The sequence below is a fragment of the Tachypleus tridentatus genome, chromosome 13 (genome assembly GCF_004210375.1).
Source record: "Tachypleus tridentatus isolate NWPU-2018 chromosome 13, ASM421037v1, whole genome shotgun sequence".
Classification (NCBI taxonomy): Eukaryota; Metazoa; Arthropoda; class Merostomata; order Xiphosura; family Limulidae; genus Tachypleus; species Tachypleus tridentatus.
In genome coordinates this window covers 65,872,732-65,898,108 of record NC_134837.1, presented here as the reverse complement: position 1 = coordinate 65,898,108, position 25,377 = coordinate 65,872,732, and the positions used below count along the sequence as shown (strand labels likewise).

At 32.4% G+C, this 25,377-nt stretch overlaps 2 protein-coding genes across 5 annotated transcripts in view; one reads left to right on the top strand and one right to left on the bottom strand.

Moving 5' to 3' along the window:
- The window catches only part of LOC143239724 (protein CLEC16A-like), a 75,519-nt gene extending 53,359 nt beyond the window's left edge, over positions 1-22,160 (top strand). The window contains exons 17-23 of one of the 4 annotated variants that reach the window (XM_076481142.1): positions 179-229; positions 1,455-1,583; positions 5,240-5,360; positions 7,251-7,414; positions 15,825-16,122; positions 16,751-17,127; positions 18,114-22,160. In XM_076481142.1, the coding sequence (XP_076337257.1) occupies positions 179-229; positions 1,455-1,583; positions 5,240-5,360; positions 7,251-7,414; positions 15,825-16,122; positions 16,751-17,127; positions 18,114-18,920 (1,947 nt within the window). In that variant the 3' untranslated portion in view covers positions 18,921-22,160. The remainder of the gene's footprint in view (positions 1-178; positions 230-1,454; positions 1,584-5,239; positions 5,361-7,250; positions 7,415-15,824; positions 16,123-16,750; positions 17,128-18,113) is intronic. The other 3 variants (XM_076481143.1, XM_076481145.1, XM_076481144.1) reach the window with 3 other exon arrangements.
- Positions 22,161-22,206: 46 nt separating this feature from the next.
- LOC143239725 (thioredoxin, mitochondrial-like) lies at positions 22,207-25,377 on the bottom strand. The gene is made up of 3 exons (XM_076481146.1): positions 25,039-25,377; positions 22,985-23,108; positions 22,207-22,395 (listed from the first exon to the last, which is right to left on the bottom strand). The coding sequence occupies exons 1-3, from the start codon at positions 25,260-25,262 to the stop codon at positions 22,270-22,272; spliced, it is 474 nt and encodes a 157-aa protein (XP_076337261.1). The 5' UTR covers positions 25,263-25,377; the 3' UTR covers positions 22,207-22,269.

Genomic DNA, 25,377 nt, shown 5'->3' with positions numbered 1-25,377 from the left:
GTTTTTTTCTTGCCTTTCTGTATAGACTATAAGACATATTTTGTTTGGTATCAAAATATTTGTTGGAATTTCTATGCTCAAGCTTGTTATGTAACAAAATTATTCTCGTCAATTGTAGCTTAAAGGTCATTTTATAATAAGCTGTCTGGTCATTTGGAAAGCATGTTTTTGTTTGTAGAGTGAAGAAATATTCTTGGACATGTTTGAAAATGAGTACCAAGAGATGAAGGTAAGGGGAAAAAAGATATCGAATTTAGTGGATTACACTTTTACAAAATAAAAATTTATTGTTTTATAGTTAATTTTGCACCTAAATTAAATTTTGTAATCTTTATAGAGGTAATACTTTTCAAACAATTGTTAGCATTGTTGTACAAGTCATTACTTTAACACAGAGTCATTTAGAGTGCTTGTGAAGATATTTTTGTTCTTATTTCTATTTAAAATTACTTTATTTATTATATATACTGCTTAATATTTTGTTTTATATATATTTCATATAAATTAGTTATCAGTTGCAATTTATTTCTATGATAGTTTTAAAGTGTAAGAAGTGAAACTAATGTTACAATATTTTACCAGTGGTAAACAATGCAACTGTTTTATAATAAAGTTATCCATAACAGTCAGTTGCATGTGCTTATAATAAACAAACTAATGATATTAAATAACAATACTACTGCAAAGTTTTATTATTGTGTAAAATTAGCACAGATTTATAAAGCTCATAATGTATTGTCCCAGCACGGCCAGGTGGTTAAGGTACTCAGCTTGTAATCCAATGGTTGTTGGTTTGAATTCCTGTCACACCAAACATGCTTGACCTTTCAGCCATGGGGGCATTATAATATTATGGTCAATTCCACTATTCGTTGGTAAAGAGAGTAGTCCAATAGTTGGCGGTGGGTGATGATGACTAGCTCATCTTACACTACTAAATTAGGGACAGTTAGTGCAGATAGCCCTTGAGTAGCTTTGTGTGAAATTCAAAATGAGCAAATCAGTCATAATGTATTACAAAGTACAAGTTAACTAAAAATAAGTTTGTGGTATATTTTCATTGTTGTAACAGAAATTGTATTTCGTATTGTGATAGTTGTAAATGCTGTTTTTATAGTGTTTACAGGAATAGTCTCTAATCATGAAAGGTTTTTAAATATTCTTGTTGTTATACCAAAAAAAATGTTTCTCTTACAAAGAATTTCAACTGAAGTAAATGTAACTCGAGATGGCTGTGATTTGATTTTTTGTCACAATTGGTCTGAGTTAAATTTAAATTGGTGTATGATTTGACTTTTTGTCATGGTTGGTCTTAGGTACATATGAGTTGGTGTGTTATTTTATTTTCTGTCATGATTGAACTAAAGTAAATTCTATTTGGTGTAAGATTTGATTTTTTTGTCATGATTAGTACGAGGTAAATTGAGGTTGGTGTGTGATTTCACTTCTTACAGAAACGTCCTCTGAATGTAGAGTACTTGATGATGGATGACCATCTTCTTCTACCACCTACAGACACGCCACTGTCAGGTATTGAATTTCACAAACGCCTCCCCTGTGGAGAAGTTGAGCGGGCACGACAGGTAAGCACTCGGTGTTTAAAAGAAGGCTTACGTTCTATCTGAAAGACTTTATCTGAGTGTTTAGAGCCTTTTTCTGTATAGTTTTTTTCATTTTCTTACATGTATTTTTATCAGGTGAAAGCCTGTGCTATCATGTCAAAATATTGTCCTCAAATAAACCACACAGAGATAGATATAACCCATTAAATCATTAAGGTTAGTAGTTCTCATATGTATCAATCACAGAATAATTATTTATGGCCATAAATAGATACAAATCTGAACCACTTGATCTTCACACTTTATCAGAGATATTTTGTATATTGTTAGTTTTATAACATACAAAAAACAAACATTTTTTTAATTAGAAGTGAATAAACTTCAGTTAATTACCTTTTGCTTGGTTGATTAGAGAACTGTTGTTGTTTATATTCACGAATTATTAAAATTAACAAGCATATTTTTTGTTGGCTGTCATTACTGGTGTTTCACAGTATCACTCAAGTTCAACCTTTCTTTTTATATTTCAAAATCTAGTTTAAACTCAAAAGTGTAAACTCTTTTTATAAGTTCAGTATTGAACAAAAGAATTATTGTAATGTTATATAATTAATTTTACAAACAAAAAGTGTTTTGACAAATATGTGGTTTGTTTCAGTTTTGAAAATAGATATTTGATCCAGCTAAAATGTTATTAAAGGGATGGGCCAAGCTTCAAAGGTCGAACACAGTATATTTAGAAAAACGTTTCTTACTATTTTAATGTTAATGGAGAGTTTGGTTTGGATATTGATACACCTTTTGGTAACAATTTTCTTGAAAATGACACTAGACTTGTGTTATACTGGTATGTCTGACAGATACAGAAATATTTTTATTTAACAAGAATTTGGATAAGGATATTTAGGGCTAGAGAGTTCGATGACTTAAAAGGACAAATGTTTGAAAGACAAGATCAAACTATTAATTCAGATGTCAAGACAAAACAATCCAAGTTTGTTCAGTAAGCTATAAGTAAATAGAAAAACAATATTTTTACTACTGTGTACAATATGAAGAAAAATTCAACAAATTTAGACTTTAAACTTAACAATCTGAAGCAGGAATTTTACTTTAAAAGAGGAAGAATATCATTACTATTACTGTAACAACAACAACTAATGACAGTTTAATAATAACTAAAAAAGTCAATGGTGTGGATGTTCTAGCAAGGCTATTAAAAAAACGTTCATTTTGTTTTTTAATTTACTCCAGTTCCATATCTCTGACTAATGAGGATGGGTCTAATATTTAATGTTGCAAAGTGATATTTTCTTTAAGCTTTCATTGTAATTATATTCATTGCTGTCTACTGAGGACTCCAAATCCTCAAGTAATGTTCTGCAATTTTAACATTTACTTATTATTGTAACTGCCCTCTCAGGCGTATAAATTAGGTTTTGGTTAATTAGTTGTTTTTTACCTTGTGTACTTCATTGCTTATAAGTGAGTTACACAATATATTATTAAAATAAAACCAGGGATTCTCCTAGTGTACACATGATAACAAAATATGCATCTGTAAAATATTTGAATAGTTGAAAATTCACCTATATGAATAAATTTAAGTGGATAAATATTATAAAAACATACTTAAGATTATAAAATTTCCTTCCAGAGTTGATGGAATATTCTTCATTTTGCAGATTGATCACTACATGGCCTGTATATATGAGGTGCAATAAGGTGTCATGTAGTAAGAAATGAATAAAAAATATAGTTGAAAAATTCCAAAGGAAAAGTTTTGATAAAAAACATAAAGAGAATTTGAGGCTTTGAAATATTACTAGATATTTTTACAAGGTTTTTAGTCCAATAGAAATGTATTTTTTACAGTTTTTAGGCCAATAGAAATGTTGTGTTTGTTATTGCAGACTTTTCATAAGTTTCAAAAGTTAGAATTATTACAAAACTAAATTAAACTGTATTTTTTTAACACAGACATCTAGTATTATTTAGTTGATTTGTATCAAGAACTTTTATGCATTTAGATTAATGAATTTACCTTGATGTGGTTAAATTGACATTGCAAGGATTAACACTTCAGGAATTTCTAATGAGATTCAACATAAACAAAAAACATTCAATTTATGATATTAGTTACAGCTATTCTAAGTAATAATGAGTGAAATGGTCATTTTATTACTTTAGTATTACTTATTAGAAAGAGAAACTCCAAGACTATATGAGGACTAAATATATTTTAATAGCAACTAATCACAACAAATGTGTTGAAGCATTTTTGAATATTCTAAATCATAATAATAATTAATTTATACCATTACTGATGATTAGTTTTGAGTGAGTGTTAAAAGTGTTTTTCAAGATATGATTGGATAAAATAATTAGTGAAAAGGTGAGTTAATGAACTGAACAAATATGTTTATGTTTACTCAAAGCTGTCAAAACATAATGTTAGGAAATACATTTTAACAGTTTTTTGTGTATCAGAATGATAAGAGAACTGTGCATATAAGAATTACAGATATCACTTGAAGTTTCTGTGAGTGTTTGAGAAATCACAAATTGTAATTCTTAAGAAAAACAAGAATGTTTAAGTCTGTTTTGATATTTGAATGTAATTCATTTACATCAAGTTTATTTTATGACATTTTCTCACACAGATAGTTAATATTTTTATTTAAGAGACAACAGAAATATGTCAAGACAAAATACCTAAAAGCTGTGGATTCTGGTATTACTTCATCTTTCAGTTTATAACATAGAAATAAGAGTGAACTGAAGTTCTGTAGGTAATATGCTTATTTTAACTCTTTTAACATGGACTCAGTCCCTGGGACAAACCTCATAACCATTTTGTGCATGTTATAGTGTTCCTGCTATTACTTTTCAAATAGTAAACAATTGTTCATAAAATTTGGCAGATTATCAGTAAACATAATAATGGCTTCATGTGCAAATATCAGATTTTTTTATATCTTAAAGTTTTCTTTTTTCTTGTACTACTTGAAAATGGCTAAGAAAGCCACTGGAGTTTATCCTGAGGTTTTGATTAGTTATTCACATGTGATAGACAAAGTAATTGTATATAATGGAAGGTTTTCAAAAATGGAAAGAGGTGAATGAGGCTATTGTGTTTGATTTAGTATGTGAGCAGTATTACAGCAAGAAGAAAAGATAGAAGTTCTTATTTTATATTCTAACTTGTCAATATTGATAATTTTAGCTCCTTATTTGAAGGAAACTACAGACTTTGTATACTGACATATATCACAAACACCTAATTTAAACCAGTAGTACATTTGACGTACCACATGACACACAAACATTTATGTATGTTTTTATTTAATATTTGCTGTTAAATTAAGAAATTAAATAGTGTATAGTGTTGATATTTGAATTATAATCTACAGTTTAATACTAAAGTTATTGACATAAATTCATAGTTCAAAAAATTTTGAATGCAAGTCAACAAATGCAATAATACAACTTTTGACACATGACCCCATGTTCAAAGGGTTAAAGTATTTCTGGTTATTTATTGTGGTAATTTCTTCAAGTTATAATACTTTTGATTAAGCTGTTGCTTCTCTTGTTTTAGCAATGCTTGTTTCTGATTGGTTATCATAAAATATAGATGTTCTAAAACGTTACTTTGTTTTTAATTCTGCTTATAGACAATCCGAGTTTTTTTCATCCTTCGTGATTTAACTCTAAGCCTGGGAGAAGAGACTGAAACACAGCTTCCATTGACTAATTTAAACAACTGTGTCAAAATTAATGAAGTTTTAGATCTCAGTAAGTTGTTAGAAGCCTTTTTCACAATTTTTCTTGTTCCAAGTATTGTATCTTACCATTTTCTTAACTTTTTTCTATAAAACTTGTTTTATGTTCTGAATGTTTTATATGGTAATAATTTAATATAAGTATGTGCATTAGGCAAGTTACATTAATACTCCAAATTTAAATTATGGTGTACTTGCACAGAATATAGTTATTTACCCTGATTTCGTGAAACTATTGAGGGCTATTCATTATTCGGGAAACAATGTGCATATTCAAGCACGTTGCAAAAAATTATATCTTTGGCCTGTGACTAATAGATTAAAAGTCTTAACCTGCCCCTTACTGCAATTTATGCATAAAAATAAGTCCTGCTGGAAAGTTTTTACGTTACAGGACATTGTGATGCAAATTCTTATTATTCTGTTATTATAAAATGCATGAGGAATGAAGTTTTAGCATTTTGAACAAAGGTATTTCAGTATTGTTAAACTTTATTGGTAGGAGGATAAAATAGGATCCTCCATAACCAACTAACAACTGCACACTAGGGATAATGAAGAAAGTTAAATATTTTGTCTGGGAGAGTAACCCAGGAACATTGCATTCCATTCCAACTAAACTAAATTAGGAACCAATTTTGGGAGTGTAAGGAGCGTAATGTTATGGATGTAAGTAAAAAATCAAAAATGACACACAGTTCTCATGAGCTTTCAAAGTGCATAGAAAAATGGAAGACAATATAAGCAGTAAAAAACAAATTTATGGCTTGATTAATGCACTTCACTGTCAAATTTTAAAACAGCTACAAGCACGTTGGAAATATATCTATTTTTTCTTGAATTTTGAATATTACGTGAATGATAACTAATGTTTGGAGCTTAACATGTGGTATAGATATATATCTTTTCCTTACTTTCTGCATAACCTGTATATGTTGCTCATGAGATTGATTATATAAATAGCATACTATGTCTATCATAACCCAGCTGAAAGTGAGTGAAGGCCTCGTCAGCGCCAGATACTGTAGCTGAATTTAGTTAAAATGTTATCACATCATCTTTCTTACTGTCACTCATAAGTTCTTAGAATTATTAATGACTTATGTTATAGAAACCTTGACAGTCCTCTGTTTACCGATAATCATTATAAGTAATTAATTATGGTTTACTTTTGATTCTAGTAATGTTGTGCATTAGGATTATATGAAGTTAAGAATGCAGTTCATTGGATCAGATTAAGAATGTGAACTTCTCTAAGAATCCATGTTATAAGTAGATGGTGATATTTGATTTAATAATTCTACTTAATTCACAGAAATATTCAACATTAGACAGACATTTGCTGCTGAATTATATTTTCAATATGTGCATTTCTTGAAGGAAACATAATATGAGTATTTTTATAATAATCAAGAGAATTGTATCTTTACAGAAAACTTTATTGAAAATTATATGCAAGTAGCTAGTATACCATACATTATTAGTAATTTCATCTGTCTAAACAAGAAGAATAAACCATATGTCTTTAGAAATATACTTGTGTTATATATACTTAGGATTTTATGTAATAATAATAAAGTTGCTATTAAAAAGAAAAAGAGTTCTAGAAACATGAGAATGTTGAAAATAAATGTTAATTATTAATGTTGCTATTAGGTATCGGTAAATGACTGTTAATGATTCAGTAATTGGTGTTTCTTTAGTCCTCATATTTGGTAGCTGCGAGTAGACACCACGTATAATTAACGTGTATATGCTTTAAGATTTAACAGAGAAACACAGATGTAATTTTGAGATAATTTATACTAGATTTATTGATAATACTTTAGTAAGTTGGTAGAGAAATGCTTAAAATACGGAGAGAATAAAGTCCTTACTGAGGCTATCTTCACAACACGTGGAGCTCACTTTCCAGATAACAGTGATCTGATTGCTTGCACGGTGCTCTTGAAAGATGGACAGAAGGTTCGTAGGTTCATGGTGATTGACATCCTTCAGGTGATTCTTGTTCATCCAGACACTAAGAGGCTGGGATGGGGCATTGTCAAGTTTGTTGGATTTTTACAGGTATGCACAGGAAGATTCAAAATTAAGTTTATTTGAATGACTAAACATGTAGACAATGAAGGTAAGAGCTTGTGAATAATGAAATAATATACTCATTCTGAGCATAGTCCATGACTGAGAAACAAATATAATATTTGTGTTTATTTTAGAAAAAAACAAAGCATGGTTTTCTGGAAGTAATGAAAGAAATAATAATCTAGTTTTCCTGTTCCAGTCATTGCAAGGCCTTTTTTCGTGTATCCTAAATATCTAAGTTTCTAAATTATATACAGTTTAATTGAGAAATAGCAAATATTTTCGAAAAAAATCTAACTTGCTTTATTTATTTATTGTAGTTCGCTCATTTGGAACTCCATAAAATTTAATTTTTATTTTTTCTGTTGATTCTTATGCATTTATATTTTCTAAGTTTTTTTCATAATTATTATTAATTGTGGGCCTTAACTCTTTCCGTGTAAGGTTGGTGGATTACACCTACTTTATAGCCGAAAAGTAACTGCTAGTTTCCATAATATAGCTTTCAGCATTGTACTTGTAGCTTCTTGAAATTTGCCAAGCTTTGAGTAAATATCAAAAAAGTCTTTTATACACAGAAAATTAGATTTTTTTAATTAATTGTTTTGATTAAAGATTTGACTTATGAATGCACAGAGTCAGGGTGTTGACTGCTTTGACTATAAAGTGATCTCTGCATTAAGATTGAAAATACTTTCTTCATCTGAAAAGTATTCAAATTTTGTTTCTGTAGCCTCTAAAACCTAAACAAATATCAGAGTTTTATAGTTAAAATTTATATTTTATTGTTACTTTCTCTACCCTAACTCTGTCTGGACTTGACAGATTTAACCAATCTTATAACCACCCCAAAGAATTATAAAATAAATCTAAATTCCTCTATTCCTATCTAGAATAATTAAGAAACTGAAGGAAAATGTTACAAACCTTAAGCTATTTAGCATAAACAAATGTAATCTCCTGTTTATTGTTTTATTACCTTTTGAACTGTTGCTAAGTAACAATCCTGCCATGCAAGTTATAAATCACTTAACAACTGCGTAACTCTCTCCTCCAGGTGAATTCCTGTATGTGGTGAGGGGGCCTCCCAGAGAAGGTTCTGTACTTTCAGTTCATCTCCTCTGCAATCTAAACATCCACCCTCATGTTTGCTGTGTATGGCAACCTGTGGAGGAGAGGATTGTGGTGGTTGAGGGGTCCAACTTCAACACACCACTTTGGCCTTGAATTCCTGTAGATGGGCAATCTTGGGGTGGCCCCTCCAGGGTCAGTTGGCTGGTCCGCTTCATCTAGGTTCAACAAAGTACCATTGTTGGACGTTCTCAGTGGGTATTGTGGACATTGCATCTGATGCTGGTGTTCGGGGAAAGTGTTCATTACTGCAGTGCCCTTGTTTAGCATTGAAGTGCATCCTCTCATAGGGCTTCATGGTGGGTGGGGTCAGTGGGCACTGAAATGTATTGTCTTTATTATGGATACCCCTATTTAAGAAAAAATAAATAAAAATAGAAAAAAAAATTATCGGAAACCAATCTCGCATGGACAACTCTATACAGTGACCATCAAAGTTAGATTCTTTACCTCAGTTTCTAATTATCCATTCCTTATTTGAGAAATTTCAATTTTTCCAGAGCAGTTTTAGTTGAGAGGGATTGAAAGAACATTCCTGAGTCGGAGATCCTTACTGGTTTTCCAGCCAAGGAGTTTCTGCAGTGTGGCAAGTCTTCACTTGCAAAGACAGAATTATGGTGACCACTAATGTTCTGATGTTGATGTTTACATCACTACATCCTCCTGTCACAGTCAAAGCAGGTTATCTCAACTGTAAGGTACAGCCATATATTTCCTTCCCTCTCATATGTTTCCAGTGTCAATGGTGTGGTCATTCAAAACATCATGTCATGGTTCTTTAACATGGGCTCATTGTAATGGCAAAGACCACAATGATTATGAATGCAAAATTGAATGGGGATAATCCTATTCTGAACACCCCAGTTTGAGAAACCGAAAAATCTTTTCTCAAAAATGAAATACTTGCCATGGTGGTTCTTGTTGTTGTTCGCTCAGAAATTATTGTCCCCAATTCAATCTCAGACATATGCTGCTGCATTCTGTTGCACTACCACAGTGGGAGAGCAGACAGATCTCTTTGTGCCTCCAGCAGTCATTTGTAAAACACCTGAAGAGTCTTTTGCCTTCCATGATTAAAGGAGTTGATGAATCTACATCTTCTTTCATCTCTGTTCCCGCCTTTCCTTCCAGTGACTGCCTGGTTCCACTCTCTTTGGCTACAGGTTCAGGATTTTTCTCGGGTCCATCTTCTTCAACAGCCCCAAGAAGCAAAACGATTACTAATTCACACCTTAAGTCACTGGAATCTTTGTCTGCAGATAGAAACCATAGGATAGGATAGGATCCATGGAGGTCAATAGACCTTCATCCAATAAAGAAAAAAAAAGTGATTGAAAACAGAAGGGCTCCCTGCCCCATTCTCCTACATGTAAATAAAAATGGCCACATTGATACAATGGAATTGTTGAGGTTTCTGTTTGAATATAGATAACATTAAGGATTTGATTGATTCTCACTATCCCTTGTATCTCTACTTACAGAAAATGTTTCTGAAACCTGCCGATACATTAACCCTTCAGCAGTTTTCTTTATACAGAAATAACAGGTTGTATGATGGATGAATGCATGGAAGGGTGGCATTGTTGATTAATCAGCATGTGCCCACTCTTGTCTTTGCTGCTTAATACACCCTTGGAGACTGTAGCCATCTGTGTTTCTGTGGGTCCTACCATCAGTCTTGATGTCCTCTTCGAGCAGTTACCATCTCCATTTTTAATCCTGGGGGAATTTTAATGATCATTATCCCCTTTGGGGTGGTGCTAAAATTAATGGGAAGGGTCATTTCCTAGAGCATATACTCTTGGATCACAACTTTTCTCTATTCAATACTTCTCTTGTACTGATACTTATTTTAATGCACCTAATCAGTCTTTTACTGCTGTTGATCTTTCTGTCTTCTCCCCTTCACTTTTTTTGGAGGGTTGACAACAATCCACAGGCTAATGATCATTTTCCTATCATTTTGAGAGAGACTGGCTATGGTCAGTGCCACCCAACCCATGTGCTTCGATGGAAGTTGAACCAGATCAACTGGCCCTCTTTCACTACTTTCTCAGAACTTGATCCTGCCATCATCTGAAAGCCATAAACAGACGATTGTGTGGCAGCAGTAACTGACTCTACTGTCCAGGCAGCTGCTCAATGTATTCCTAATACCTCAACACGTTTTGCACAATATCTTTGACCATGATGGAATCCTGCCTGCTACATAGCATGGATTGGCTCAGAAATGGGCTTGGGATACCTTTTGTAAGTATCCCACACTTTTAAACTGCATTGCTTTTCAGTGTGCCTGTGCACATGCTTGGCAAGTCAGATGTCAAAGCCAGAAGGAATCTTGGATTAAATGCACCTCTACCATCTCGTCTACCACCAGTTCCAAAATCATATGGGACAAGATTCAAAAGGTCATTGGACAGCATACTTCTGTGCCCCCTCTTTCGATCTTGCTTTCTGATGGCCAAGAAGTTGCTGATGCCCAGAGCATTGCTAGTACTCTTAGCAAAAGCTTTTCTTGTGCATATAGCACTTTTGCTTCATCCCCTACCTTCTTAGCCATCAAGATGTGTAGAGTGATTGCCTCTTTCCTTTTGGGTTGATTGCCTCTATGACTATAATTGCCCCTTTAAGCTGGTGTAACTCAAACTTGATTTTCATCAGTCTGGCAGTACATCAGTTGGACCTGATGATATTCATTATGAGATGCTGCACTGTCTCTCTCCTGCCTTTGTTGCTATTCTTCTGATTGTTTTTAGTTGTATCTGGCAGGAGAATGTTTTTCCTGATGTTTGGCACCATGCTATTGTCCACTCTTTCTCTTAGCCTGGGAAGGATCCCAAGATTCCTTCAAACTACTGTCTAGTTGCTTTGACAAACTGTCTCTTAGAGAGGATAGTTAATGCTTGTCTTGTTTGGTTCCTTGAATAAAACAGTTCCCTCTCACCCACCCAGTGTGGGTTCCAATGATAGCACTCCACCGTGGACCACCTGATTCAACTTGAAATATTAATCAGAGAAGCCTTTCTCAAGTGACAACATCTTGTTTCTGTATTTTGTAACCTTGAGAAAGCTTACAATACAATGTGGAGGTATGGCATCTTGTGAAACCTCCACTTGTACAGGTTGTATGGCCACTTACCCATTTTTATTAGGCATTTTTTAATGGACCAGCAATTCCAAGTCTGTGTGGGTTCAACACTGTCCCATTCTTTCCCACAGGAACTTGGAGTCCTTCAGGGATGTATCTTGAGTGTTACACTTTTCATTATAAAGATTAATGCCATCAGTAGACAACTCTTCCCTACAGTTGCATATGGTCTCTATGCCAAAGACTTCCACCTCTCATGTCAGTCATCAAGCATGAGGTTTATTGAACAACAGCTTCAGACTGCTCTCAGTTGCTTACTGATGTGGGCCACAACAAGTGGTTTTTCCTTTTCTTGCTCTAAAACCATTTGCATGCACTTCTGCTGTCAATGGAATATTCACCCAGATCCTGAACTCTGTCTTGGAGAAGTTGTGCTTCCCATGGTTCCTAAGGCAAAGTTCTTGGGGGTTATCTTTGACAATAAGCTGACCTATATACCACACATTAAGCAGTTACATGCCAAATGTACAAGAGCACTAAACATCTTCTGTGTCCTCTCTTCCACCTCTTGGGGAGAGCTTATTCAACCAAAAGTGGACTATGCGCTTCTGGTCTGTTGCTCTGCCAGGACCTTGGCCTTGAAGATGTTGGAACTTCTTCATGATCAGGGGTCTTCCATACTTCTCCAGTCTAGAGCTTGTACACTGAGCCTCATAAACCTCCTTTACACCTTTGCCATTTGCAATTGTCTTTACTGTATGCTTCAAAACTTTTATCCTTACCACAGCATCCTACCTGTGTTTGTGTTTTCTTTCCTCAGTGGGCCATGCTTTTTCAGAATAGACAGTCTGCCATTGTTCTTTTTTGGCCTTTGTATCCAGGCACAGTTGGATGAATTGGATCTGTCCTTGGATAACATAGCTGTATCCACTGGTCAGCCCATCTCACTGTTGTTAATTATCATTTCCAAATGTGACCTTTCTTTGATTCACCTAAAGAAGATGGATACTCCTGATTGAAAGTACCACCTTCTATTTGCTGAACATCTTTGGAACCACCCTTTCATTCTTTTTTATATGGATGGTTCGAAATCAGGTGACTATGAGCATTGTCATGGTTTGTTGTGGTTCAGTGATTGCACACAGCATCCTCTCTACAGTTTCTGTGTTCACTGCCTAATTTTATGCCATTTCACTTGCCATGGATCACATAGAAGCTGTGCAGTACACAAACTGTACTATTTATACTGAATCACTTAGCTTTCTACTGGCCTTGGAATTGCTTCATGTTAGTTCTCACTCTGTTCTCATCAATATTCAGAACTGACTGGTCCATTTCTCTCTATCATCTACTTCTATCTAGTTTTTTTAATACAGTCCATGTCAGTATTCGCGAGAACAAGCTCATTGACATTACAGCCAAGTCTATCTGTTCTGGCACCATCACTGTTGTGCCTGTCCCATACATAGACTATGGACCTGTATTAATGGTTCAGCTCTGTGCCAGTTGGCAGTCAACATGGAGTGAGCAGCATGATGACAAGCTTTTCCAGATCAAACCTTCTGTTGTTCTTTGGCCATTTTGCTTCTGTAAGGATCAGAAGAAGCAAGTTGTTATAGTTGGGTTATGAATTGGTCACAGTTTTTTAACTGATTGCCTTCTTTTATCTGGGACTGATACACTAATGTGTGGTCTGTGTGATCCTCATGTCACAATAGCCCACATTTTACTGTTGTGCTGTCGTTATGATTAATAGAGAGAACACCATATTTTTACCATGGGTTCATCCTTGGCATTGGACAGTGTCATTGGCAATGGTGACACTGTCCACCTCGGGTGTTTTTAACTTTTTAAGGGTCATTGTCCTTTTTAACTGTTTTAATTTTCAATTCAAAAATTGGACTTTGTTTTGTTTTAGCATGATTCCTTTTTATGTATTTTAATAATTTTACTTTTATTTTTATTCTTTTACCAGTTTTTTGGCACAGATAGCCTAGTTGCTTTGTGCCAATAGATGCTAAACAACTAAGCGCAACTTGTGTTATTATAATGAATGACGTAATGCATGAGCACACCATATGGAACATCATTGTTGTCATGTTTCATTATCTAACCGAATAAGCTTCTGTCTTTTTACTTTTTCAGTTACTTTTCTAACAATAAGTAAAAAAAAAAAACTTAAAAAGAAGAATATAGTACCTATGTTCAATATCATATTCTTTTGCTCTCAGTTTCTGATGAAATTTAAGCCTGCTTTTTTATAATGATGGTACTAGTACATTAAATAATTATTTGCTTAAATAAAGCATCTAAGAATACAATAATAATATGTAATACAATGTTGCGAAAGAAATATCTTATAACTATTTTAATTTAACTGGCTTTCTAAGTACAGCATAAGCTCCTTAATCTGAAGACCATGAGGGAAACTTTCAAACTGAAGATAAGATAGACAGCAGTCTGTACTGAAAACATCATTTGATAAAGGGTCATTCCATGTCAAATCATCCAGGGGGCTGCAGGTGACCCCAGCATAATGCCTTGAAAAAATTCACATGTGCTCATCTACCCATATAATGACAAACTGCCAAATATTAAATCACTATCTCTAATAGTTTCTGATGTACAACCCTGTAAAATTAATTAAGCTCTGTTTTTTTTATTTTTGGCAAATTCATTTTCAGGCAACTTTGGCTACTTAAAGCTGCAAGAGTAATGGTGGTAGAAGGCTGAAATTTGCTACACTGACTGAATTAATTTTGCAGAATTCAAAAATGGTCTCAAACCAAGTTTATCTCTCTTAGGATTTTCATAGTGGGGTTGTAAAATCACCTGAAAACCTCAAATCATAAAAAACATTGGTTTATTTAGTAAGCCATAGCTCTAAGACTTAATATGATACAAAGCTGAATTTTTTTTTTAATTTCCTATAACATATCAGTTGATAAATCAGCAATTGTTGTAATTAGATCTCCTGTAAAAAATATAGTTGCATGCAACTTTTTTATGATTTAGCTAAAAATAGCCCTACTTCAGGCCACAGTTTGACCATGTCACAAGTTATTCAGTATTTTCAGATTTTTACCATATATTCTTAAATCTCTGAATATGATCTACAAAAAAAAAATCAGGATGGTGTTCAACCTACTTTTTGAGTTATAATATTTTAAAGTATCCTCTGACCATACATTTTTTATTTAAAAAAAATTCAGTTCAGGTGTGTTACTGTGTGCAAATATATCCATACAATTTTGCAAAATACCTGTCAGAAGTTTATGAATCCCACTGAAATATTCCAACCAGCCTTTAACAATGTTAAATAATGAAGTTGTAAGAAACAAGAAAGAATTAATTAATTTCTGAACAAGTTTATTGGCATAACTAGTTAGATCACATGGCAATGCAAATATATTGTGTATGCATTGCAGTTATGCAGATATGGCTGAGTTTAAGATTCATAATATAATAAATACAAAGGTAAATCAGACACAAAAAGCACAGTGCTACTAGAAAAACTTAAATTATAAACTATATTTTGATGCCAAGTATATTAACATAAATGTGTAGAAAGCTTGCGATGTGACCTTCCTGTATGCATATAGGGCTCATGTAAAATTGTGACTATGGTTGGTAGATTAACATAAGGTAGTGACTGTGGTTGTTATTTTAATATTTACTATTTAATTATAAATTCAGAACATTGTTGTTTGAGAAATGTTATTATAAAGCAGCAGTATGTATCGGGTCCCAGGTATGCTATTCTGAAGGAGCAGTGTATGCCAGGTTGCAGGTATGTTATTATAAAGGAGCATTGTGTACCAGGTCTCAGGTATGTTATTGTAAAGGAGCAGTGTGTGCCAGGTCTCAGGTATGTTATTGTAAAGGAGCAGTGTGTGCCAGGTCTCAGGTATGTTATTGTAAAGGAGCAGTGTGTACCAGGTTGCAGTTATGCTATTGTAAAGGAGCAATGTATGGCAGGTCCCAGATATGTTATTGTAAAGCAGCACTACATGCCAGGTCTTGGGTAAGTTATTGCAAAGTATATACCAGGTACCAATGCTTTTAGGTAATAATGAAATCTTCATTGTAGTTGAAATACTCCAGTTGTTTGTAAAGTGTGTGATTGGAACTTTCTCAAGATCTTGCAGAACTTCATCACTGTTTTTTTGTTGGTAGTGTGTTGAAGTTGTTGGGGACAAAGACGATAGCCGATGTCTCCATCTCACTGTTCACCACCCTGCATCATCAACAGGAGCTGCTGGGAGGAATGGACAAACACCCCTTCTTGCTGCCAAGTTTGTTTTTGATGATCATATCAGATGCATGGCAGCTAAGCAGCGTCTTACTAAAGGACGACTTAAGTCTAGGCAGAGAAAATTACAACAAATAGCTAAGCTGTTGGAACTTCCTGATTATACTCAACCTTACCTTCGTTCAGGATTGCAGATGATGTATGATAAGGAACATCTTTCTGGTATGAGTCTATATTTTTGTTTTATTATTTTATAGAATGCCATAATCTTTCAATATTGCTTTAAAACATTACATACATAAAAAAATTATAATCATGGTTGTGAATTTTCACCATTATGTGTATGTATTGTTAAGCAATAAAAAGTATTAATTAATGTATAATTATCTGCTCTGATGGCTAAGCTAACAAGCACAAATTACTGAATGAAAATTTCCCAGAGATTACCTTAGTGGATCTGGAGTTATATATATATCACTGTTAGTGCAACTCAGACATCATAGTTGTGACAAGCTCATAAATATAGCTCCTTTTTGTTACATTAGCAAAAATAGGGTAGACTATGGTTATATCAGATTAAGAGTGTAATATGTGACAATTGTATGAGGTTAAGAATGAAATACGCTAGGAAGTTTACAAATCTAAATGTATCAGTAAGATTATTTCATGTTAACAAATTCAATGTAATAAATGTATTTCAGTTCAAATGTTTTTCAAGAGTCTGACTGAGAAAATAATACACTAAGACTGTTTTTAGACTGCAGGAATTTGAAGAAAATTGAATAAGAAAGTACACAGGAATTGTTTTTGGTTCAATATACGAGATGAAACCAATTATTCTGTATTTCAGCCATACAGAGAAGTCAGTCTCAAGACATGGGTTTTTGCAGTAAAACATCTTCTCCTTGTGGCGGTCAAGGCCCTTATCGACCACTTTTTACATCTATGAATCGAGTGCCAGGATTTGCAACAATGATAAAGCGTGAACAGTGTTCAACATCCAACTCAAATCACTGTGAACCTGGAATGGTTGAAAGACAACGTAGACAGAGTGGAAGCCCTTCAGCAAACCGGCGAAATCACTCAGTTTCTGGATCCAAACAGAGTTCCTTAAGATTGAAACAAAATAGTAGTTTTGAAGAGATTCTACTAGATGACATATCTAAGTCCTGGTCTCGTCACAGTAGCCCTAACTTAAGGAGACAAAGTGTTTCTGGCTTACCGAAGGTAAAATATGTTTTTCAAATTTTTGATTATTGTGTTACTTCTGTAAGATGGATGTTTTTTCTAATAATCAGTTATGTACTTTTTCTTTTTGTAAGTAAAAATACACCTTTTTTAGCAAGCTGTTAAATGCAGTTGACACGAGAGGAAAATTTTTACAGATTGTTTCTGTCACTTGAATATATCCTATGAGGCAGGAATTCGAAAACTGTAATACACAATTTATATTAAAAACCAAATTTTGTAATAAGCCCTGTCTGAGCTTTCTACCTATGTATGTACACAATACTCACCCTCTACCTACATAAAGTTGTCACTATTTTCTTCCTTTAAACCTAACAATAATGGTACTACATATTATTCAATTGTGCTATAAAAATCAGTCATATCCTTTACCTAGATGGATAAGTGTTAACATAAAAAATATGAATTTTTTGTTTATAGTTATATTTTTTTATGTTAGGGCTGGGTTTGTAATTTTAAAAATTAAACAAAAAAACAGTATGCAAGCCTGAAACATTTAAGAAAAAGCAGTCATATCCATTACCTTGATGGATAAGTGTTAATATTAAAATATGAATTCTTGTTAATAGTTAATCTTTTATCTTAGGCCTAGACTTGCAATTTTAAAAATTAAATGAAACAAATTGTACACAAGCCTAAGAATTTAAGAACCAATGATATAAGGTGTACAGGAGCAAACATTGTACAATTTGCATATGTAGATCTTTTTTGAGAAATTTACGGATTAGTAATAGTAAAAAAGTTGTGTTTCGAGAATATGTAATATCAACTTATTTCTTTGCTATAATATCTAATAATCAACAAATACACAGTAAGGGATGATTTTTCTTTAGAATGTGATTGCTATTTATGGTTTAGCTAGGGAAAGAAACATTTTTTATTGTGTATGAAAGTGAGAAAGCACATGTAATTTAATTTATATTAGTATCAGTGGTTATTTTATCAGGTGATTCATTATATTTCAGGCCAGGATCAGTGCCCCACCTAACTTATCGTACGTATCATCTTGTACTGGTATTTCCAGTCATTCTTTCTCTGGTAGGTTAACTGCCTCATCAGAAGACAGTGAAGGCCTAGACAAGAAATCTGCCATAGAATTAGGATACAACAACAGTTCTGAAGAGTGTATTACTCCTAAAACCTTGAGACCTGCTGAAACACCTCCAACATCACTGATAACTGGACCAGAATGTGAAGAGTCTATTTCATATACTGTACCACATTTATTACCACCATCTAGTTCACAACTGTATCACATAAGTGATGCTGTCTTACAAAATGGATTGTACAATGATGTAAATCCAGAAAGCCCTTCTAGTCCCTGCATTAAACCTTGCTGCATGAATGAAGCCACATTTGCTGAGAAACAGCTGACAAGAGCAAATGAAGAGAAATCCCAGGAGCTTTCAAAAACATCTGCACGCACACACTCACCAACTTCAAACATTTCTGGGGGTTTGGGTGAACTATCTTCACTGGAACAGATCTCTTTAAATACTGGAAAAATTGACTGTTTGGTGAGGGATTCAAAACATGTGGGAAGTGTGGATATGATTCCAGAGTTAGCTCTTTCAGTGTCTCCTGATGGCAATGAAAGACAGGTAGTGGGGAAGAGCGACACAACAGAATCGGGAAACAAATTAATAAAACTTCAAGTAAAGGTGCTGTGCTCACAGTGTAGAGATTATTATATGTTTCAAAGAACTTTTCTCCATTTATCAGCAAATATCAATAAGTGTTGTTGTTGGGTTAGAGATGTTAGTAGTATGTGAGGATTAGAAGAGACATGCTTTGTATGAAGAGCTCTCGCAGGAGAGAATATTCAGACACTATTTCCTGTTGGTGATAAGAATGCTCAACTTAATATAACATTTCACTCTAATTTACCTTATTAGTCAACTGTAAGTTATTCTATTTTGGTTCTCCTATTGTAATATTTAGGGTTAAATTTCTGATGCTACATTGTTACGTAAACTGTTGACCATCCACCACTTAGTTATACCATATCGGAAGAGGACTTCAGTATGGATTCCAAAAATATTCTCATAATCTAAATGCTCCAAACAGTTTTTATCAGTAAGTGTTCTGGTATAAATTTCCAGTACATTACACCTTACCTAGTTATGAACTTCAGAAATTCAGTTATGTTTATCAGTAGCAAATCTTAAATATGTAACTAAATAGTATATTTCTGGAAGTTAATAACATGGAAATTATGACACATTCACTTCTTAAGGGTTTTTTATTACTGAACTATGAAAACTGTCCTTCGTTTATGTTGCTAGGTTTCCATCAGTGACACAACAAATTCATTGGTATTCAATTTCGTTTTTAGTACAAGATACATGTATAGCAGGTTATTGGTATGTTGTATCTAATAATTTATAAGATCCACCGTACTACGTAAAAGCCATCAACATCACTATTTTGTCTTACGTATTTATTTTAACACCAGGAAAGAAAATACATCAATAACCGACGTAACCCATTTGTAAGACATACAGAATGAGCAGCTTTGTAGCAGTTTAGAACAATTATTAAAAGTACATTTTAAATACCAAACTTCTAATTTGCTTGTACAAGTCCTCATATAAATCTACTATTTAGTATAATAAAAAAAGGATTTTTCCAGATACGATTCTTCTCGAATTAACCTGATTTAACTTAAAAAATTTTCTTCATCTCCATTATAACACATTAAATGTACTGCCAATCTTGTGGGTGGTAATTATCATTTAAATGCTGAGAGTGTAGCTTATGTTTCTACAGTAGAAGAGAGTGAATGATCTGAAAGAAAAAGGGTTTAAACTCATGTACAAACTTAAGAAAAGTGTACTTAGTTAGACAAATTACATTGTCACTGTTTGTTGTACTGCTTGATTTTTATGAACCTTTAGAAATAAAAGTAATTGTCTCAATCTGTTTATATTTACATAAGTAATCATAATTTTCTTTTTAGCTTTATTTTTGTCAAGTGTTAATGAATAATATTTTTTTACTACCATATAGGTATACGATAAAAAACAAAATGTTTTAATATTTCATTACTTTGAAACCTGATTAATGTTGTAAGTAGAGAGAAGTTTGAAAGGGAATAGCCGTCATCATCGTGGTATGAAATTTCCAATTCCTGCACAGTGTGTCCATGACAGTGAAAATGTAATTGACACCTCAGACGTTACTTGTCAAACTAGTTTTGTTTGAACCGTAGGTCGTTTGTATAATAGGTTATTGATATACTAGATATCTAGTAATTTATAATATCCAATGTATTAAGTATTGAAAAGCCACCAACATCAATATTTTGTTTTACATAAAACCTGGTTACTTAAACATAATATACTAATTCAAAATACATTGTTTAATAAATCTTTTCCATGTATCATATTAGAACAAATCTGTAGGTGCTGAAATTTATGTTTTTAAGACTTGTAAAATGTGTTGAATAGAAGAGATTTTTTATTCTAGAAAGAATAATGAAATAAGTTTTTTGTAAATCAGATTTAAGGTTAGACAAACAATTATAGTTTAATATTAAGTGAAATTGAAGAAAAACTTGGTTATACTTCAGTTAATTCTTTTAAATGTTTTAATTAGCAATAACTTCTCAAATTATTCATTATTAAAGAAACCATTTCACAGTTATTTATAATTTTGTTTTAATAGTAGCAGCACCAGTAACTTGTAGAGGTATCTATAACACTGGCAGATAGCTTATCAACTTTCATTTTTTTCAAGAAATGCCCATGAGGAAATTAAAACTAAATAAATAATGTAATGTTCTTTTATGAATAAAGATATTTGTATAGGTCTAAAACACAAAATCTAGAGAAGGGTGAGGTATTGTACTATAGTATTTAGTGCAATTGATATATTGATATCTCTGTATCTACCACATGTGAAAACTGTGTATAAAAAGATATACTTTTAGAAAGTAAAAAAAAACTGGTTTGAGAAGGATGCATAGATCGTTAGAGATTTTTTTTTTAAATAATTGTGTGCTACAATCTAACAAGTTGGTTTTCAGAGTTCAGTGCTTGGCTTATTTAATACCTGTAAGAACCAGTTTTTCCTTCTTTTGAAATTTAGTATATATGCTACTGTGACATACTAGGCTTACCTGCAGTTAAACTAACTATAGAAACTATTTATTACCAAAATTCTAGCTTTTAAGTTGATATCATAAAATACATGCATTCATAGCAACTTTCATTTATTTCACATAAAATAAAAATTTAAATCAAATAACATGAAAAATATAGATTGGTTCAAATTGTTTTAAAGGAAATACATGATCAGTATTTCTTTCAAACTACATTCACTGGAATTCTATTTAGTTGCCTGATTCCTTTCCCTTTACAGCCATGTTAATGCTTCTGTGTGTTTTAGATTTTATTACAGTGCAAATACATTTTTATGTTAATAGTTTAAATGGAGCATGCATTTCAAACATTAACAAATTTATATATCACACACGTTCGTGACTTAAATTCATTGGTTATTGGAGGTAGTATTTTGGAGTGTCTTCTACCTTCAACTGAACAACAATTGAATGTTGATTTGTCAGAAAGTAATCTTGAAATTCTTGTTCATAAATTAAAAAAAACAAACCTATCTATATAACATATACTAAAATAAGAATCAGTTCTATTTTCACTTATCAAATTTGTGTAGTTTAAATAAAGTTGACTACATAGCATATCATATTACTTAGTGTTGTTAACACTATTCTTATGTTTAATAATAAGCTGCATATTTATTGTTGAATATCTCTAACACCATTAACTTGGTAGCGTCTGTTCAGATTAAGTTTTAATCCAAAATTTATCAAGTTCTTAACTGTTTTTTTAACTGATAACATATACTGATCATAATACTAAAACAAAAGTAAGATTATAATCTTAAGTATGAAGTAAATTTAATACATTACCACGAAAGTAACTTGATTTTTATACTGACATGTATTAACCTTGAAAGACTAGCTATAATACAAATAAACATTCAAGAGTTTATATTAAGTGATGTGTGTATTTATAAAAACATGTTACAATAAGAAAATGTTACTAAAACTAATTTTTATTTCACAAAATACAGTTTTGATTAGAAACCACTAACATACATTTAAAGGTCAGATGGGCCAATCAACTTGTCTACAAAAGCCTCTAATTTATCTTCATCTAGAACTCCAACAAATTGGTTGAAAACTTTTCCATTTTTGATCGCTACCACAGATGGAACAGCCGATACCTTAAAAACAGACAACAAATGGTAGTTGTACAGTGTCTGTTTACTTGTAATTTGAAATATTTTTTGATATTATATACATATCATATAATTAAAAAAGTACAATGTAAACAAACAGAAAGAAAGTATACTTATTAGAGAACACTACTTGGGTAACTGTGATGATGAAACCCAAAAATTATGAGGCACATCCAAATATATCTATTTAGCTTTCAAATCAAGGTGAAAAACCAGTGAGGGTGGATGATTAAAGGGTGATATAAGTGTAGCTGTCTAAATGCAGATTGCTTTAGGTTTAAATTGATATTCATATTCTGAAACTACAAGTATCACATTAACCTTTCATTATAGGATTATTTCTATATAGTCTTACTCTACAATGAGAACCACAACCCATACCTCAGATTTTAAAGTTCTTAAACTCATAAATATACTGCAGAAATGTATAAGTAATAGTGCAATGAAACACGACTTATTGACATAATCCAGTTCATGTTACAAGGTAAAGTAACTCGCCATTGGATGTGGGCCTTTCCAAGCTTATTAACTTTAGTGTTAATGTAGTTAAACAAGAGCTAAAGATTAAACTTACTCCATATTCCATAGCTAATTCTGCAAGGTTATCAATATCTACTTTAGCAAGATGAACTTTGTCTCCTTTAGAATCTACAAGTTTTTCTAGTCTTGGACCAAGCAATTTACATGGTCCACACCACCTGGAAATAAAACAAAACATGGAAAATATTCTTCAAAAAAGGAGTAAATTTTAATAATACAACACAATAATACAAATACAAAGTTAAGTCAAGTATTAACTTCTGCATCAAAAATTATGCACTGAAGATGTTTAAAAAAATCACCCTTACTTAGGGGCTTAGAAAATACCTTTAATAACAAACACTACTGTTACTAGTAGCAGCAAAATGTAAGCCTTAAGCAATTTTATTCATACAATTTGATAGGGTACTTGTTTCTCAAGGTTTAATAAATCTGTTGTTTAAACAAATTTTACTGATAACTGAACAATGTATGACATCCTCTTGAAGTAACTTTCAAATGGTTTATACAAGGCATCAGTTGTCTCATGCTTTTAGAATCACTATTTGCACAATAAGGAAGAATTAATTCTGCATTTTTCATGCCTAATGTTACTGAAAGAAAGAAGCTAACCCTATTAGTTAAAAAAATACTATACTGAAGCATGACCTTGTTTGCTTTTACCATAAAATAACAGTAAGCCGCATTCTTGTTTTTTTACAAAATTATAATAAACATGGCTCTTACTGTATACTTCATGACAGATGAATGTATTTTAACTCTTAATTAAAAGTTACAGCTTTTGGTCTGGAAGGCAAGTATATTACTAAACAAGTGTATGTGTAAAACCTACAGGGTGTTCAGAAAGTCACTGTGCAGTTTTGTAATTATATTTTATTCAGTCTATTTCAAGCCAGCAACTGACAGCAGTGTTTAAAAACAAAATAAGAAGGATTTAGGCCTGTATTGATGCCAATGGGGGTCAATTTCAATGTTGTTTATAATTGTCATTCATATTTACCTCCTGTATTCTATATTTAAACATGTCTGTTAATAAATATATAAGTGCACAGTGACTTTCCAAACACCCTGTACAATAATAATAATACATTATGAAAAACACTCACCATAAGAAAGTTCAAATTATTATAATCTACATGCATTTATTATAAATAAAACCCATCTGTCATTTATCTAACTTGTTAAATGAACCAAATCTCTTTGTAAACCAGCAGTGCCTCTTCACAAATTTAAGTAATTTTTTACCATTATTTTGTCTAAGTCATTGATGCAAGTAAACTGTAAAGGTCTTTAAGACTGATCTCTATGGTATCCCACTTGTAACGTTTATCCATTTTATCTGAACTCCTGTTTATAACACTGTGCTTTCTTCTATCCCAACAGTTAACTTATCCTCCAGATAGAGAATTTTTTTTCATTTTATGACACCTTGTCAAATGCTTTCTGAAAATCCACATACACTAAATCTACACCCCTACCTTTATCTATCTATCTATATATATACAGTAACACTTTCAAAGCATGTTAGAAGATTTGTAGGGCAAGATTTTCCATTATTGAAACCATTATAACTATCAAAAAAATTCTAAACTTTGTCGGATGCAAAGCATCTTTTAGCAGATTTTCCAAAACTTTTCCCACAACTGATGTAAAACTAATGGGTCTATAACTACTGGGACAATTTTTATCATCTCCCTTGAAAAGAGGAGTGAAAAAATGTAACTCCCAAGCCTCTGGTACCTGCTCACTATTCAAAGACTTAGAAAGAATAGTATCATATAAGGGCTGGCTTTAAGATTTTTGTTTAATTCGTCTATTAAATAGTTGTATTTTAGTTTAGTTATAACTGACACTTAATTATTTGGTTTACAACAACGATAAAACAAACTAGACATACCTACGGTAGGTTGGCAATGGTTGATGTGTAAATAACAATGCTAGTTAAAATAATAAATAAAAATTTAAAATCCAAGTTTATATGCTGATATTATTGTATCTCAGTATCTGTAATTTGTAGGCTGATCTGCTTTATCTGTTGACTATTCCGATTTTTATAATCTAAGCCTCTGAAATTTTCACTTCACTTACGTGGCATGAAAGTCAACAATAACTGGTACAGATGATTTAAGGACTCTATCTTCGAAGTCAGCATTATCCTGAACATTGAAAGAATCCCACAAACACGAAGACGACGCAAGAGTTCTACGTTTCTGTCCTGTCGTCGAAATTAAACCAACATTAAAGGCTGATCTAAAGAAACATCTTACAGTTTTTACAGAACGTCTTAAACACAAAAAAGCTGGTAGACTCATAATTACAACAGGCAATGTTTCAAAGCTTGATTAACGCACAAAATTTTCAGTTCCAATCCACTAAAATTCACAAAAAACTTATGCAAACTACTATATGTACAAATTGTCACTAGAG